We start from the raw sequence: 13,410 nt of genomic DNA on the forward strand, positions 1-13,410 counted from the left end.
AGTGAGTTGCACATTGATCCTAGAAAACACACATGGGATGATCCTGGATTGACTATAACTTGACTGGAACCTGGAACAATTTTCATGTGCGACAGTTGGAGAGATTTTTTACAACATTCAGAAATGGTCTCTCCGCTCCTACAGAAATGTGCAGTAGTAGTGTTCATTTGTCAGACAGAAGAAAAAGTTGGGTAAACACTGAGAATTTCTGAAATCCCACCTTAGGAAGTTTTTACATACCAGGATGCAGCCATCTGGTTGACAGTATAAATGAAAAGAAAAAATTTGTACAGTGAAATATAGTGCAATAGAAATAAAAGGATGCAAGAACAGTAATCTACAGTATTACAAAGATGCTATGCAGGAAAGAAATTCCTCGGCATCTAGAAACTATGCCTCAGTGTCTCAGTTATAATACTCCTACATTTTAAGTACCGGGATCTCCTGATCTGTAGGTAACTCATGAGCATGTGCTGTTTGTTCAGGGCTTATTAAATTTTGAACAACGTGACTACTGATGAATCAGTGTAATTCAGTGCAGTACAGTGCCAAGTAATTAATAATACAGTGCAGATCTCCTTTAATCACTTCCCAAAATTTAACCATTATTACAGATAGATCAGTGCAAAAGTATTTCTTCTATGTACAGTACCAATTAAATAAGTGATTTTCCATAAGAAACTGTCCAAAGCAATAAAAGTATTCTAATGCTATTGTATAAATTCTAGTTCCTTCTTCCTTTGAATGCTATGCTTTGTCCTAGATTATCAAATGGAGTTCCGAAGCCATTAATGAGCACCTTTCACTGGAGCATGTAAGTATACTTTGTACTTCTGAAAAGTCACATGGACATTCATATAAAAAAGTAAACAAAACTCCAAAATGAGAAAACAGTAACTGAAGGCTTAGAGACTTTTAGATGAGGAACAATTGAAACTTGCTTTTATTTCACTCTGCAGATGCAACTACATACATCAGCAAGACTGTATAACAGTGATCAGCACAAAAATGTTCTCTGAAAATTTCTAAGGAATAGAGACTTTCACAATACAATGAGGTATGCATAAAATAAGTTTACAAAATTAAGAATTACAGAGCTACAGAGAAGACTAAATTACAGAATGCTTGCTGAAAAGATATTAAGGAAACACAGCTGTCTACCAAGTTTTCCTCATTTTAAGAATAGTACTCTCACTTAGGTTAGGTAAAGGAAAAGTCTGACTGTCTGCAGGGAACAGCCTATGAGTCGTCTGGCAGCGGAAGGAAATCCCTGAGACGTACATCCATGTGCTACTGCAAGTGGAAAAAGAGGTAGGCAGGAGTTCCCTCCCTGATGTATCTGCCTGCCTCTGATGGTTGTGCAAAAGCAAATACCAGGCTTTGAGCTCATCTGGCCTGGCTGTTTTAATCCTTTAGCACATTTCAGTTGGATCTTTTCATTGATAATAGTCAAACATACTGCTAGTGACATGCTTTCTTCTATGCCTAATGCCACAGACCTGACATTACAGCAAATACTGGTCTGGCAATATCCCCCCTGCTGCACTTGGGGACCTGGGCAGAGATGGATTGCTGCTGTTGAAAACTGCTCTCTCATACTTGTGTTCCAGCTCTAATATCTCTCCACTGGGCAAACTTACCACGGCTGCTTTTCTGCTACTGACAGAAAGAGACATTAAATAAAAGCCAGTAGCATCTTGCTTCTTTCCTGAGGCTCTCTTTTCAGGCTGTGCTTAGAAAATGAAATATCTGGGGTATTTTTCAGTTTCTGCATTGTCTCTAACACCTCTCTTATGCCCCATGTTCTATTCTCCCAACTCTGTACTCTCCTGTTAGGAGTTCCCAATGCAGCCTCTGATTTTTCTTAAGTGAGAAAACATAACCAACTTCATACTAAAGAAAGAAAAAAAAAAAAAAAAAAAAAAAGGGAATTTGGCCAAAATCAGTTCAAGACATTCCACAAGTTCAATGTCAGCATGCCTTAAACAGTTTGACTCAGCCTGCATTCTGCAAGATTGATCCCAACTTGCCCTGGGTCCCTGGGTGAAGAGTCCCCCTGAAAGGTTAAAATTCCTGCAACAGCTACCAGGTAGGCAGAAAGAGATAAGGCAGCAGATAACAAGGAACTTCGTGGCATTTCCTGCAGCCACCCCCCCGTAGGAGCTGGCTTTGGTCCACTTAAAGTATTTGATGTATCTAATCCCACCCACATGTAGTTCACTCAGATGCAACTTGCGACTTGTACTACCCAGCACCTTAACAGGTTTATTTTCACATATACAATTAATAAAAATAGCTAAAATACAGAGATAAATATACATCATACGAAATCCATAAACCATTAAACCACGTTAAAATATTAAAACATACGGAAGTGTATCGCATCTATATAGTATGTGTGTATATAGGCAGGTATGCATGTATAATTTCCAGGAGGTTTTGTACGGCTGGAGCTGGCAGGCTCCGAGGAAAGCGGAACCGGGGGGCTCCAGCCGCGGCCGGGTCCCCGCGGGGCAGGTGAGCCGGCGGTGGATGCGGGGAGCAGCCCGGGCCTCAAGGAGTTACGATTACTTCATGTTCGCACCGCCGCTTTCGGCCGCCCCCCCGGCCCGTTTCACAATCAGAGCTCTCGACGAGCCCTGTCAAACCGCTACGGAGAGTACACACCCCTCCTGATCTGTGCTTCATTGTCGGATTTTCCCCGGCCATGAATAATCTCGAAGCCCCCTCAATAAATACACATTCAGAGATGCCCGGAGCTCATTCAACCCGCCAGCCTCGCCAACGACGAGGGGCCAGGGCCGGAGCCGAGAAGAAGCCGTACCATGAAGTTTCCCCGGGACTGTGGCTGCGACCGTGTCCGCGCCGGCCGCCGCCGGCCGCCCGCCCTCCGCGCCGCGCTGCTGCCGCCGCCGCTGCTGCTGCTGCTGCTGCTGCTGGTGCCGCGGGCCGCCGCCGCCCCGCTGCCCAGCGCGGACTCTTCGGGGGAGGCCGAGCTGGAGGAGGCGGCGGATCGGCGGGCGGTGCTGCCCAACAGCCTGAACCTGGCGCGGCTGCTGCACGACCGGGCGACACAGCTGCAGAACGAGGTGGGTACGGCCGCACCGCGGGCAAGCACACGCTCGCTCGCTCGCTCGCTCACACGGCTGGCCCGGCCGCCTCCTGACAAGGTGCGACCAAACCTCTCCGTGTCTCTCCCCAGATGTGCGAGAAGTTTACCGTCTGCCAGAACAGCGTGGAAATGCTCCTCCAGAACAACCTCAACCTCCCCAAGGTGACAGAGAAAGATGGGTGTCTGCTCGCCGGCTTTAATGAGGCAAGGAACAGCTCTCCTTTCCCATCTAATCCTGTATACCTGGGGCAGGTTTTACCTGCTCAAAAGAACTGTGGAAGTTGACTAAAGATTTGTGCCGGCTCTAGCTGGCGTTGGCCAGACCTCCACACTATAGAAGCATCATCTGCTAACCTGCACACACATTGAGATCAAGGCACTTTGAACTCTAAATGACTTTCTTACCTTTCTCTCATTTCAGGATAAATGCTTGAGAAAAATCTCCAGCGGGCTTTATACATTTCAGACATACCTCAAATACATACAAGAAACTTTTATAAGTGAAAACCAAAATGTTAAATCGCTATCCTATAATACAGAGCGCCTGGCACATATCATAAAACAGATGGTGAGTTGGTTTTAAATTCCTTCTGATGATTTTTGTGGCTTAATACTGATGTGAAGTCAGAAATAGAAGATGCTATGTGAAATAGAGGATGCTATGTTTCAGTTCCTTGAAAAAACAGGTGACAGTTCCTTATGGTCAGATCTTACCTTTATGACTTCGAGATTTTACAAAGTTTTGCTTTCTTTTCTTAAAGAAACAACTCTTCTTCCTACTTTCTATTGTAATTCCAAACCACCAAATGCATCATTGTTTTAAGAACAAATATACTAAACTGGCTGATGGAAAGATTTCTCAGAGAGCTTGTTTATAATTGCAGAACTGCAATTCAGCTTGTACTAATGTTGGAACCCACTGAGAAGTAGAAGTCAGCAACTTTTTTTTAAAGCCCACATTAAAAAAAAAAAAAGAAAGAAAAGAAAAAGCCAAGTGTATTTTTACAATATTATTTATCTTTAAAACTCTCCAAACCAAACTTCTAAGCCAAGCTGTATGGTATATTGAGATATTGCTGCCAGTATATCAGATAGCTCCCTACTGAAAAACACATATTTTACTTGCAAAAGATCTTCTTTCACAAAAATACCAATTTCTCTCTTGATTTGGTAAACTAAAATGCCATTAACTTCTGACAGACATTTTTCATGTTTTGGAGAGCTTTGAAAGATCACACTTCAAAAATTTACTTCATTCATGTAGTTCTTGCTCATTTTAATAATCCTTAATATGAACACTTCCTTTTGTCTTTGGTGAAAGCATTTGCCTGATTAAAAATCACCCAAGTAAGGACTGCAGAAGTCTTGGGGCATTATTTCCTTCCAGGCAATTTTCAGCATGTGAAAAGCCTATTGTGCATTGTGTGTTTGCCATACCTTTCCTAACATATTTACTTATGCCCATCATTCTTTATGTGAAAGGAAGCTGAGGTGCTTTTTTTCACACTGTGCTAGCTGAGAATAATAGTCCTGTCATAAGACAGCAACTGATTACTGGCTTCCAGCTTGATACATGAAAGTATTTGCAGAAAGTTTGTTTCATAACTGAGAGACACTAGGTTTGTTGGGTTTAGGGCTTTGGATTTTTTTTTTTTTGACCAAGGTAATCAAAACAGGCAGAATTAAACACAGTGACCAAAAAGCAAAACCTGCACTTGTAGAAACTGTGGAGTTTTTGAGAAAAGGTCATGAACTTCAGGTTGGAAATTTTTCTTTGTGAGAGACAAATCTGCTATTTAAGGGAAAGACAGCAAAGCCATTATCCATCACTTGTGGTTAAACAGATCCACCAGCATGATACCTGTCTGGATATCCAAACTTTAACAGAGCACAACAAAGAGCTGGGCATACCAGGAAAAGTGGGTGTGATCAGAACACACTCTCAAGTAGTCTGGATGGGAAGAATATTTCTGTCTTATATTTCACAAAAAAGATGTTCCAGAAGGAGGTTTGCATCTTTTTGCCACTTGTTAAAGGGTAGGAGTGATCCTAAACACAGGATTAAGCAGATACTTGCTAGAACTTTGGACTCCACCTAAAAAAGCTCCATGATTCGGGTATGTAACTCCTGTTTTCAGAAGTCCCACTTCTTGGGACAAGTTCTTCAAAGGCCTTTAGGTACTGGGTGCACAGTGCTGTGAGTCAGCATTAGATAAATAACTCATTAGATAAATAACTTTTACTCATCTTGTAGTTATGCTCTCACATATCAGTGAAAGTTGGTGGCACTTAGTCTCACATGTGACTAAATGCCTGGAAAGTAAGAATTAAGCAGCTAAACAAGTTTGACATCTTTGGAAACTTGTTAATCTGTTACAAAATGTGAGAGTACTCCAATGTCAGCCGATTAACTTATGACTCAGGATGGAGCAGTACAGGTTAGAACAAACCATGATCAGCATCTCCCTACCTAACCAGCCACGTGACTGCCAGAGAGCAGGAGGGGTGTATTGACCTGCTCAGAGCCTGTCAGACCACAATGACAGAGGCATTCAAACCATAACACTACAGCCCAGATTCCTACGCAGCAGTCATAGCAGGCACCAGCATTCCTCACACCTCTGCACAGAAACAGGGCTGGAGGAAAGCACAGTCCTAGGGAGGGCTGTTGTCTGCAGTACAGAAAAATGGAAAGTGCAGCAGGCTGGGAAAATACAAACGGATGCTCTCCGACAGGCTCAGTGACAGTGCTTTAACCAAGGCCCCCCAATATTTTCTTTCTCACAGGTGATCAATCCTGAAGAAGTGATAATCCCAGATGCAGCTACCCAGGAATCCCTCCACACAAAGCTGAAGTCCACTACGGCTTGGACAGAGAAAATCACCATCCATCTCATCCTCCGAGACTTTACTTCATTTATGGAGAAGACAGTGAGGGCTGTGCGCTATTTGAAAAACACCAGGAGTTTCAGTGCTTGAATGTTTTAGTTCAGGCACAATCCTTTGGTTACAAATCTGTCAGGTGGCAGATAACAGTGTTGTTCTGTTTTAAGAACTAGAAATAGTAACAATGGTTGGCATCTATATACATTCCCATTTCCTTTTAGGAACTTATTTATTGTATTTAAAATATTTATTAGTTTTTAATATTTCTTATTTATATTTTCAATATTTAGAAATAATTTAAACAAATTTTGTATTTTATTTCCTTTCTAATGGTACTATTCAGATATAGACTTATTTAATATGTATTCGAAAAAATATTTTCAGAACCCAGAAACATTTTTGTATAACTTATGTTTTTATACATTCGAGAGATGGTATTTATGACTTTTTTATCTTAAGACAAATAAAAGCCGATTTTTAAAAAAAGCTTGTATAACCCCTGTGAACTTTAAATAAGACTAAAGCACTCTAATATATCCAGCTTTTAATACCTGCAATTATCAGAATAACCACTTTCAAGAACTTCCCTGTACGATTAGGCCAGTTCTCTACATAGCACATATGTACACACATAGACAACTTGATTACCATATAATTCTTAAAATGGGATATGAAGGAACCAGATGCACTGAAAAGGGTACTTAAGAATGAACAAGATAAATCATCAATGCTCCTGAGAAACAAATGGAAAAGCGCCTTATATTTAATAAGGAACACCCAATAAAATTGTTTGTAAGATCTTCTTACAAGTCAAATAGTCTCTTTTAAATAAATAAAGTGGTGAGACAACCACATTAACCACTTTGACATGAATACTACCCTATGATTAGTTTTATTGCTGTCATCCAGGGGAATTTTCCAAGTTTGGTTAAACATTTCTAGCCCCTACTGCAAGAAGTAAAAAAAAGAAATTTAGGTTATTTCCTTAAGCAACATAAATCAACATATTGCTGCTGAGCAATGCAGCAACATGCATTTGTCTTTTATAATTTATATTTCACTAGTATGGACAAGCCACATACCATGAATGCATATTCTGGTGTGAAAAAAAATAAAAAACCAAAACAGAACAGGACTCAAGCCTGAGTATCAAACCACTGAAACTTTCCTTGGCTGCATCATCTGCAGCACTGTAGCTGTGCAGGCACCTCATATACCCAAACTCAGAGGAATTCACAGACCACACAGGGGATGCAGGTAGCAGAAGTCCCTCAAGCTTTGTCCCTACAAATGGTAGATTATTAATTACCCTCACTTTTCCTTCTGGCACAGTGGTGAAGATGCACAGATGAAAGGCATGCCTTGGAATGTGGATAAGGATGTCAGCAAACTCTCCTCTTCCTCTGAGTGATCTGATTGTCCACATATGCATTCCACCACTGGGGATGCCAAAACAGTGACCAGTCCACCCACTGCTCACATCTCAGATGCTCAAAACAAAACAAACCACTGCTTTGCCCAATATGGTAAAACTGTCATCTCAAGTTGAGCAATATCTGGAAAAGGAATGAGGAGATCTCAAGGAGATCTTGAAAGATGTCTGTGGTGAATGGGTTTTCTAACAACATGTAAGATCCTACTTTAACTGTCCTGGCACATGCTCAGGAAACATAGGAAAGCCTGGCTTGGCCTTTTCACTGTTTATATTCACAGGAATTTTCTTTTAGTGACCATTTGTCTTTACTATGTCAATAATAGCTAAAAGACCCAAAGTGGATCCCACACCGTACCTAACATGTGAGAACAGAGGGGGGGGGAAAAAAAAGGAAACCATCTCCTGGTTTCACTTCTCCCAGGAGAGAGTGGCTTCCTGAGACCACCATTAGTTACTATGTATCTAAACAAACTCACACTGATCTCCTGAAACACCAAAACTCGTGTAAGAATTGGAGTGCTGAAACCCCTTGCAACTGACAGACAAGCACCCACACTTCAACCCCCACCCTGCAGCTGATGGCTACCGCAGGCTGTCTGCAATTCCAGTAAATATGTAAATGCTGCCACGTTTTAGGGTGCAGAAGATGAGCAAAGATTACCACTTGTTGGGTGAGGAGGTCAACTTCAAGTCCTTCCTGGAGCAGTGTTATCCCTGATGGTGTCACTGAGCTGCCATTATTTCATCTGTGGCTCCTCCACAGCTCTCAGGGTCCTTCAGTGCAGCAGCTGCCTTGCTGGCCATCAATCTCCTGTCACAGTGGCAACTTCAGGGACTGCTCCCAGGATCAGCACCACCTGCTGAAACCAACACTCACTGGTGCTTCTGACACACAAATATTTCCAGTAGGGAATTGAGATGAAATCAGAGAAGACCTAAACACTGCTGAGCATGTTATAGGGCCCCTCAAATGAACCAACTTACTCTTTTTCCAGTTTGCTGTGTAGAAACTATTTTATATCAGTAAAACACACAAAAGCATTTATTTTAGTTGGCAGACCAGTACAAACACATAAAAAACCTAGAACAATAGTAAAAAGTGAGCAATCCTAACTACACTCAGCAACAATGCCTCAACACTTCTATTGAAGAGAACTCATCCTAACTGACAGCCAACTCACTGAGCAAAGAAAACGCAAAAAAAAACCAAAACAACAAAAAAACCTCCCACTAACACAACCCAAATTAAAAAAGACCTGCTAATAGTGACCTAGAAAAATAGGAAATTACCCACCAAAGCAGCATTTTGGCTGCTGCTGTACAGGACCAGCCTCGCCCTGCACATCCCAGCTAGCCTTTCTGCACATTTCCATTCATCCTTAGTCGTTAACCTCACACTGAGATTCTGGAATGCTTCACAGATGACCAGCTCCCTTCATCCTGATTTTAAATTCCCAAAGAAGGAAGAAAGTAAAGCTATGTTGAAAAGCATGCATACATTATACAGTATGCAAGAAAAGCCCACAGTATTCAGAAACACTGTTTAAGATGAGAAACAAAATACCCCTAAGAGGAGCTGCCATAACACCAAAATGCTGGACAAGAGAGAAAAAAACCAAAACAACTTCCAAAAAACCAAAAAGACAGAATGCAACCTAAAATTAAAGTCATCTGTAATAGAAAACTGGAGGGGTGGGGGTAAGGGATAGTCTCTGAAGTACCATTTTTAAATTTTTTAACCATACTTTACTGTGTGAGAAACTTCTAAGGAAAAAAAAAAAAAAAGAGGAAAACATTTCAGCCTGACCAGCTTCCCAGGCTGCAGTACCATTCCCTACCTGGTATTGGTGTAAACACTAAACTTTGGCAGAGAGAACAACTACTTGAATGAGACTGCATGCATCTCTAGTGCCTCCACAGATTTTACCAAGAGCTGATGGTGAGATTAGCTAAACCAAGCTGAAGCTACAAGAGATGGAAGAGTTATGCCATCAGTAAAGCATGGCAGCAGCAGCACTTTTCAGCAGTAATAAGTCAATAGGTTGGCTTAGCTTGATGGCAAACTTCCCCCTATGGCTGCCATTGTTATTTGTAACTAATAATATTTTCCAATTTCAATTTCAAAGATAAAATGATGGAAAGGTAAGTATGCACTAGTATACATCAAAGTCCTCATGGTCAAGGTATTAGCAAAAAAAACCCCGCCACATACATATATATATATATAACTAGAAACCTTGTGACTAAGCCCTTGCTTTTCAAGTCAAATGATTAGATAACAATTTCTGATCTCTCTCAATGAATTTCTTTCCTCTTCTTGATAAGGGTAAAACAAAACCCACCTACTCCCTTACTCTCAAAAAATGCAACCTCTGTAGGGTTCAACCTTGAAGTACTACCTCCATTAATTACTAGCAAAATCAACCAATTTCTGTAATTAATCAGATTAAACCAAACCCTCCTGTATTTTCAAGACTGATTTTGGCAGTCAGCAGAAAAAACTCTACAAAAATTTTGCAATCTGGAATTCTATTCAGTGACCAGAATCTAAGATTGCCTTTCCTGAGAAAATAATTCCTGAGAAAATGTTTAAAAAACCAAACAAACGTTCACCATCTGAATCAAAACAAAGTGAGATTTGATTTGCCCTGCCATATGCTTTTTCACACAGCAGATAAACATTCCCTCCATCTAACCCATCCTCTAATCCTGAATTAACATAACCATGACCAAGAAACAATGTATGTAACCCACAAGCTTAACCAAGAAATGGCTATTGCATCACACACCATCATGGAAAAGTATTTAGAAATTGCAATTAAGTCATTATTTGTAAAAAATAAATAAATCATATGACATTTAACAGGATGTGGTCTCTCCTCCTGTGGTGAAAACAGATGTAATAAGCTTTAATTTCCACATATCATCAGTACCATCATAGCTTAAATTCCAAGACTGTAAGAAAATATTTCCAAAAGCATCCAGAGTATATACAGTTTGATTTAGCAATTCTCCTGATAAAAACCATTATGTTAGATGTGTGTTTAATTTACTACACAATGCAAGAAGATGAAATCTTAAGCAGCTCTTTGTCACCTACAGCCATTTTGGAAGACAGCCGTACAAAGTAGCAAAAGACAACTTTTATACTTCACCAAAATGGGCCTGTTGTGACAAAATTCTGAACATTGATTCAGTCTGCACTGAAATTTATGTGTTTAAATGTTATAGTTCAGCCAATGGGTGCTTTGCTGGTGAATTCACTCAAGGAAAACAAAAAACCACATAGCCTGTTTTATATCTATGAGATACATCACAGTTACTTTGTACCAGTTGTGTCTACACCAGGAATTTGTAGCAAAATTAAAAACCTATTACAAATTCCCGATCACCTTAATTTTGCCTCAAAAGTGGCCAGGCCTTGAAAAGTTTATGGAGCACACAAATTCCTTTGTAGATTAAATTATTAAGAATAAAATTATACTGAAAGCCAGATGTTTTTTTTCCCTTTAGTGATGACACTAAACTGACCATCCTTTTCTACCTTCCTAAGCAGGATGTCCACAGTCCATGCACCAAGATCAAGAAAACCACCAAACTCACAAGACTCCCTCTCTGTCTCTTGCACAATTGCTTGTCACCAGGTACAACAGGCTCCAGTGACAGAAGGCATTTCCCTGACTCTGAGGCAACCACAAGCACGCTCCACATCCCTCCACTTAAAAGGCACAAAGTAAAAAGCCAAACAGTCCCTATCTCCAGGCTATGATCAACACGATACCTCAAAGTCAGTACAATCTCCACCAAACTCAGGAAGGCATCAATGATTGTATTTCACACATCTACACTGTAGCTTTGAGCTCAGCTGTGGTAGCCAGAGCCCATTTTTCAGTAAACTATGCTCACTGGCTTTATTCCAACACTAAGAGTTCACAGGACTCCATCACAAATCCCATCACAGAAAATAATCTGCACCTGGCTGCAGAAGGCAGTGATTCAGTGACAGAGATCAATACAGTCAAGCAGGAAAACCCATATTTGCTCTTTTCTAAGTGTCTCCCATGTGACAGTAGAAAATTTTCTCAAGTTCTACTGGGAGAAAAACAGAAAGGAAAAAATCAGATTAGAACACTTGAAATTAATAACACCTAATTAAAGTCCCCAGCCTTGACCAACATGAGAGTTCTTGCACCTCATTCCATAGACCTGCCCTCTTCTCCCTAGCACCACCAAAAAACCCCCAGTCTTGCTGAAACAAGCATATTTCTGACCTTTCTTAAGGGAATTAAGATTCTTCACAGGAATCTCTTTAATGTAAAACTTCCCAAACCAATAATCTGCTCTTACAAACACATCCAAATTTTGTGAAAATGACAAAAACTGCAAAGTAACTTCACAACATCCATACCAAAGATTTCTTCATTTTCAAACTTGAAGAAAAATACCTCCAATTTTTTTTTTGCTACCTTAAAATTAATTACCAAGATTTAATGATTAATACTTGTTGGGTTTTTTTTTGTTTTTTTTTTTTCCACCAGGGAAGAATATAAATATTTATTTAAGGAGAAGTTTCACTCACCTTTTTAATTACAGTAAGAACACTATCTGGAATGAAAGTCTGGACACATAAACAAAAAACATTATACTACATACTGGCATTCTCTTTAACCTGACTTGAAGGTACTATAAATGACTTTTTCCCCCCTCAATCTGAAAACCCAAGATTTCTATGCTAATCACTTTCCTGAAATAGACTTCAGAAGCAGTGAATTACCAAAAATTTCCTATCCAATGTACTTAAAGTAAAAATTTCATAAGCAATATTTATCCAGGAATTCCAAGTTGCAAAAAAATCTGAAACAAAACTATTTTTAAGACAAACTTTCAGCATGGACACGTCACAGAATCTGGCCTGTGCTTGACATATGCATGCTTTTGTAAAACTTTTAATGAAAGAGGAAACAGTTCCCTATTTCTCTACCTCTTGCCAAATCCTGTAATTCTTGGAAAGCAGCCAGAGCAACCATGCGGCGGTTACCACCCACAAACCACATCCCCAAATGTCAGACACACAACAGGGCACATGCAATACACTTCTGCAGGTGTTTGGGCCCATCCACCCACTGCTGCATTTTGGGTATTGTACACCCACGTGAAATGTAAAATCTGATTGAGAAATACGAGTTACCTCACACCAAATACTGTATCTCTTAATATTGAATATCTCAGGTTACTGCATAAAATTCAACAGAAGAAAAATGTTCATAATCATGATTAAAGCCACTACCAAGTATCAACAGATTATTTCATTACTATTACCATTAGGATCAGTCAAGAAAAATAATCAAAAATTTAATTTCTTTCATAATTTAAGACTGTGAGCAGTTAGATTAATCTCAAGTTACTGTAAGAGAAAAGGCACTAGGAAGGCTGCACTAGCAAAAGGATACATGGTCACAAGACACTGTTCTGCATTCAGCCCTTGCAATGTTACACTGTCAGCACTCTATCACCATTAGCCACGCCAGTATTTCATAGCATTTGACTGAGTTATCATGATTAATGGAATTTTAAAGAACATGTTGGTTTGCACTAGTTCTCATAAACATTTTCACTTTTTTCTTTCCATTTCTTGTCCTTCATTTTAAGTTTTTTCACTTGGCTCATTTCTCTCCGTTTCTCCAATCAAACCCCTAAACACAGTAACACCTTACTGTGAATTGTCATGGCAGATTAAAACTGAGGAATCTCCTATTCTTAAGCTTTTAATTAATGCAAAAAAAGCCTGAAAAATCAGTGAGGTTAAAAAAAAAAGCCATGCCAAAATCTAGAATACCTTTGTTGCAATGACAATTTGGGGCCAATAAACATTATTTTTCATCTCATCACTGCAGAGATACAAACTACCCTGCACAGCTCTGGAATGGAGAGAGCAGTCCACCCAAAACAGCTTCTATTTAACAGAAACCAGACAGTC

General features: G+C 40.0%; 1 protein-coding gene across 1 annotated transcript; it reads left to right on the forward strand.

Annotated features, from left to right (window-relative positions):
- Positions 1-2,825: 2,825 nt before the first annotated feature.
- On the forward strand, positions 2,826-6,091 carry IL6 (interleukin 6). The gene is made up of 4 exons (XM_054514176.1): positions 2,826-3,089; positions 3,203-3,316; positions 3,534-3,680; positions 5,900-6,091. The coding sequence occupies exons 1-4, from the start codon at positions 2,826-2,828 to the stop codon at positions 6,089-6,091; spliced, it is 717 nt and encodes a 238-aa protein (XP_054370151.1).
- Positions 6,092-13,410: the final 7,319 nt, after the last annotated feature.

This window comes from Molothrus ater, chromosome 1, assembly GCF_012460135.2.
Source record: "Molothrus ater isolate BHLD 08-10-18 breed brown headed cowbird chromosome 1, BPBGC_Mater_1.1, whole genome shotgun sequence".
NCBI classification, from domain to species: Eukaryota; Metazoa; Chordata; class Aves; order Passeriformes; family Icteridae; genus Molothrus; species Molothrus ater.